This window comes from Chaetura pelagica, unplaced genomic scaffold (assembly GCF_000747805.2).
Source record: "Chaetura pelagica isolate M959 unplaced genomic scaffold, ChaPel_1.0 scaffold283, whole genome shotgun sequence".
Classification (NCBI taxonomy): Eukaryota; Metazoa; Chordata; class Aves; order Apodiformes; family Apodidae; genus Chaetura; species Chaetura pelagica.
Genome location: NW_009952688.1, coordinates 655,657 through 659,740, shown reverse-complemented (window position 1 = coordinate 659,740; position 4,084 = coordinate 655,657). Strand labels below are relative to the sequence as shown.

The 4,084-nt window shown below is 56.5% G+C and overlaps 1 protein-coding gene across 1 annotated transcript in view; it reads right to left on the bottom strand.

The window, feature by feature from the left end:
* DCTN3 (dynactin 3 (p22)) overlaps positions 1 to 1,589 on the bottom strand; it is a 6,528-nt gene extending 4,939 nt beyond the window's left edge. The window contains exon 1 of the mRNA XM_009993804.1: positions 1,572 to 1,589. Within this exon, the coding sequence (XP_009992106.1) occupies positions 1,572 to 1,589 (18 nt within the window). The remainder of the gene's footprint in view (positions 1 to 1,571) is intronic.
* Between the last annotated feature and the right edge of the window lie 2,495 nt (positions 1,590 to 4,084).

The following is a 4,084-nucleotide window of genomic DNA, read 5'->3' as shown; positions in this document are numbered from 1 at the left end:
CACCGCTGCCTGCAGCTGACACAGGGATCTCACGGAGGAATGAGGTTAATTAATGGTAGCAGCATCCACCACGGGGAAGAAGGCCCAGAGACTTCCCAAGCTGCAGAGGGAAAAGTCGAGGAGTTTCCGAAAAGCCTTGGGATGTTCCCTGCAGCCGAGGCCAAACCCATTTGCTAAGAGTGAGTACTTTGTTAGCACGGCTAGCAATGGCTGCTGGATGGCTCCGGGGACCCTTCCAGTGCCCTTTGCTGAGACCAAACCCTGCTGTGCCCTGGAAAAGCTTTTTACTTGTAGAAGTGTTGCTACAGGTAGTTGTGCAGGGCTGACAGGCTGCAAGAGGGAGCTCTGAGGCAGCCCAGGTCCCAGGCAACCCGTATGGCCCCCCAGATCTCCCTGGAGGAGCTGTGCAGAGCACTCAAGCAGTAGGAGCAGGATCAGGCTCAGAGCAGCTCTGTGTGCTCTGCCTTTTTTCCCCAGCGATCAATAGCTGGGCTGTGGAAGGGGGATCTTCAGAGGAGAAGATCTTCACTTTGTTCCACAAAGACAGCAATTAGAAACAGCTGCATTAGCAGAAGTGGCTGTGGAAGGAAGAAGGGGCTGGGGGCGGGACACATAGGGCTAATCTGTCTTTAGAGGGTACTGACTTTATGCAGTCAGGGTGATACGTGGTTCCCATGCTAGAGGGTTGCAGATCACCCCCCTCCCCAAGGTGACAAATCCCCGTAGTCCTGGGACTCCAGCACTGGGATTTGGGTTTGGGGAACACCCACCCTTTAGGATCCCATCCAGCCTGTGAGCCTTGGAGTGGGGCTGAAGCTACAGGGCTGGCAGCCCACAGTCTAACACAGCGCCCAGGAAATCTGCCCCCTGCTCCTTGGGGCTGAGAAGAGGCCATCGACCTTGTCCTCATCCCTGGAGTCCATGGTGGCACAATGATTCCACAGGCACCTGTGCCCAGCTGGGTGCTGAAGCTAGATTCAGCACTTCTCCTGCTAGGCTGGATCGTCCCGCATCCTCTGTCTCCTCCCTCCTGCTCAATTACAGTCCCTGCAGGAGGCAGGAAGCAGGCATCGATCAGGGCTGGTTACTCAGGTGACAGCAGCTGTGTTCCTGAGTCCCCCTTGGAGCATGGCAACAAACATCACCCCCTGAGCTGCCTAACGAGTGTGAACATGGGCCCATGTGTGTCCTGCTGGCTCCCCCGGGGTCCCAGCGCTCCATGAGCTGTGGCCAGTGCTGCCTGGCAGTGACAAGGGATATGAGACCCCAATTAAGGTTTCATTGATCTCAGTCTGGCTCCACTTGGCAGGCTGTGCTGGGTTGTGCCATGGCTCGAAGGAGTTCTGTGCCAGGATTTAGCTGTCTCATGCCCTGACAACCCTACCCCAGAGCAAACAGCCTGGGACCACCTTGAAGCTTGGGGCACACACAGACACACTCAGAAGCACAAACACACAGAGGGAAATCCTGCTCTAGCCTGCTGCACACACTCAGTCTCACACATACGCAACTGTCCCACTTTCACAGTCCCCCTCACTCTCACAGCCTCCTACAGGGTTCCTCTCACCAACCTGGCCCAGGGCCGCCATAGGGTCTTCTGCAGTGGTCCCAGGTATCCCTTGTGTCCCCAGTGTCTCTCCTATGTCCCAAACATTCGCTCCCTCCTGCAACCTTTCTGTGTCCCCAAGTGCCCCTGCTCTGAGAAATACTGTGGCCAGCAGGACTAGGGAAGAGATTGTCCCCTGCACTGGGCACTGGTCGGGCTGCATCTCAAATCCTGTGTTCAGTTCTGGGCCCTCCACTACAAGAAGGACATTGAGGGGCTGGACTGTATTGAAGGAAGGGTAACAAAGCTGCTGAAGGGCCTGGAGCACAAGTGTTAAGAGGAGCATCTGAGGGAACTGGGGTTGTTTATTCTGGAGAAAAGGGGGCCAAGGGGAGACCTCATTGCTCTCTATAAACACCTGAAAGGAGGTCGTAGTGAGGTGGGGGTCAATCTCTTCTTCCATATGACAAGCAAAAGACAAGAGAAAGTGGCCTTAAGCTGTGCCAGGGGAGATTTAGATCAGATATTAGAAACAATTTATTTCCTGATAGGGGTTGTCAGGCACTGGAAAAGGCTGCCCAGGGAAGTGGTGGAGTCACCACCCCTGGAGATGTTCAAAAGACATGTGATGTGGTGCTGAGGGACATGGTGTAGTGGTAGACTTGGAAGTTCTGGGTTAACAGTTGGACTTGATGATCTTGAAGGTGTTTTCCAATGGTAACAGTCCCTCAAGTGCAGCAGGTAGTTGGACTAGAAATCCATTTGGATTTCCCCATGCAGGTTTGAATCCTGCTGACTACTGGGTGCTGTTGTTGCCTTTTGGGCTCACTGCCACTCAGCACTCTGCAGCTCTGGATCTCAGCTCCCTGCAGCTCTGGATCTCAGCTCCCTGCAGCTCTGGGTCTCAGCTCCCTGCAGCTCTGGGTCTCAGCTCCCTGCACAGGGCACCCATTTGCCCACCACACTTGTTCTAGAGATCCCATAGCAGCCTTCCAGTGTCTGAAGGGGCTACAGGAAAGCTGGGGAGGGACTTTTCACACGGGCTTGTAGTTAGAGGGCAAGGGGTAATAGATTAAGGCTGGAAGAGGGTAGATTTAGGTTAGACATTAATTAGGAAGAAATTCCGTGAGTTTGGTGAGACCCTGGCACAGGTTGCCCAGAGAAATTGTGGAAGCCCCATCCCAAGAAATGTCCAAGACCCGGCTTGGAGCAACCTGGTCTAGTGGGAGGTGTCCCTGCCCATGCATGGGGGTTGGAACTCGATGATCTTTAAGGTCCCTTCGAACTCAAAGCATTCCATGCTTCCAGGATTCCGGGCCCGAGGCCGGGGCGGGCAGCGCTGCAGCAGCACCATGGACAGCGCCCGCGCCGCGCTCCTGGGCGGGGGTCCCGGGGCCCGGTCCCAGAACGCCCAGGGGGGTCCACAAGCGTCCGGGCTGGGGTGTTCCCCGGGATTCGGGGCTGGAGGGAGGCCCCGGGAGCTTGCGAGTATCTCCAGGGCTCCGGGGATCTGAGCTGGAGCTGACGCTGGGGGACTGGGGATGTCCCCGTGTGCTAGGGCTCAGGGGTGTCCCTGAGGGTCTGAACTGTGGGTATTCCCTGGGGGCGGAGGGTGTCCCTGAGGCTCCGAGCTGGAAGTGTCCCCGAGCGGCTGTGTGTGTCACTAGGTGGCTGGGGATGTCACCAGGGGTCCAGGCTGGGGCTGTCCCTGAGGGGCTGGGTGTGTCACCAGGGGTTAGAGCTGGAAGATGTCCTGGAGGGCTGCGGGCATCCCAGGGGGTGCAGGGATCTGGGCTAGGGTCATGTCTGGGCAGCTAGGACTATCCCCAAGAACAACCTCTGAAACAGGATGCCCTGTCCCCTTGAGTGCCCAGGACCTGGCTTCATGGGTGGCCAGGTGGGTTGCTCTCATGGCTGCTGTTGGTGGAGCTGTTGGTCCTCATGGGAGCTCCTCATGCCTCTTCCTACTTATGGAGGGCTGCATGCGTGTGCAAATGCATGTGCATGTGTGAACATGTGCATCCACACTTAGGTACAAGTGTGACTGTGTGTGAGTGTGCATGCCACTGAGTTTGTACAAGGAAGGCACGACTTGAACTTTATGGTTGAATTTGATTACCTTAAAGGTCTTTTTTCAGCCAAAATAATTCTATACATGACCTGTATGTGTGAGTGTGGTGATGTAGCTGCCTGCACGTCTCCAGACTTTCCCACATGCACTGCCACTGGGTAGCTTGTGGGGCTAAGGAGCTCCATGGTCTGGCTGACACAGCTGCAGTTGGTGCCCAGTCTGATGCAGCCCATGCTTGAGGGCTTTGCTGGGTACAGGGCACCTGTTTGCAATCCAGAGTCCCCAGAAACTGAGGTACCCTGTGCTGGAGGCAAAGGTTGAGGTGCGCCGTGAAACCTCAGGCACCACAACTGCTACCCCAGGGGCTGTGGGGGGTGTCCTGCACCCTCCAACCGTCCCCAGCCTGGGCACTGGAGCTCGGCAGGTGGCACCACGCCATGCGCACCACCCTCGAGACGCGTTTGGTT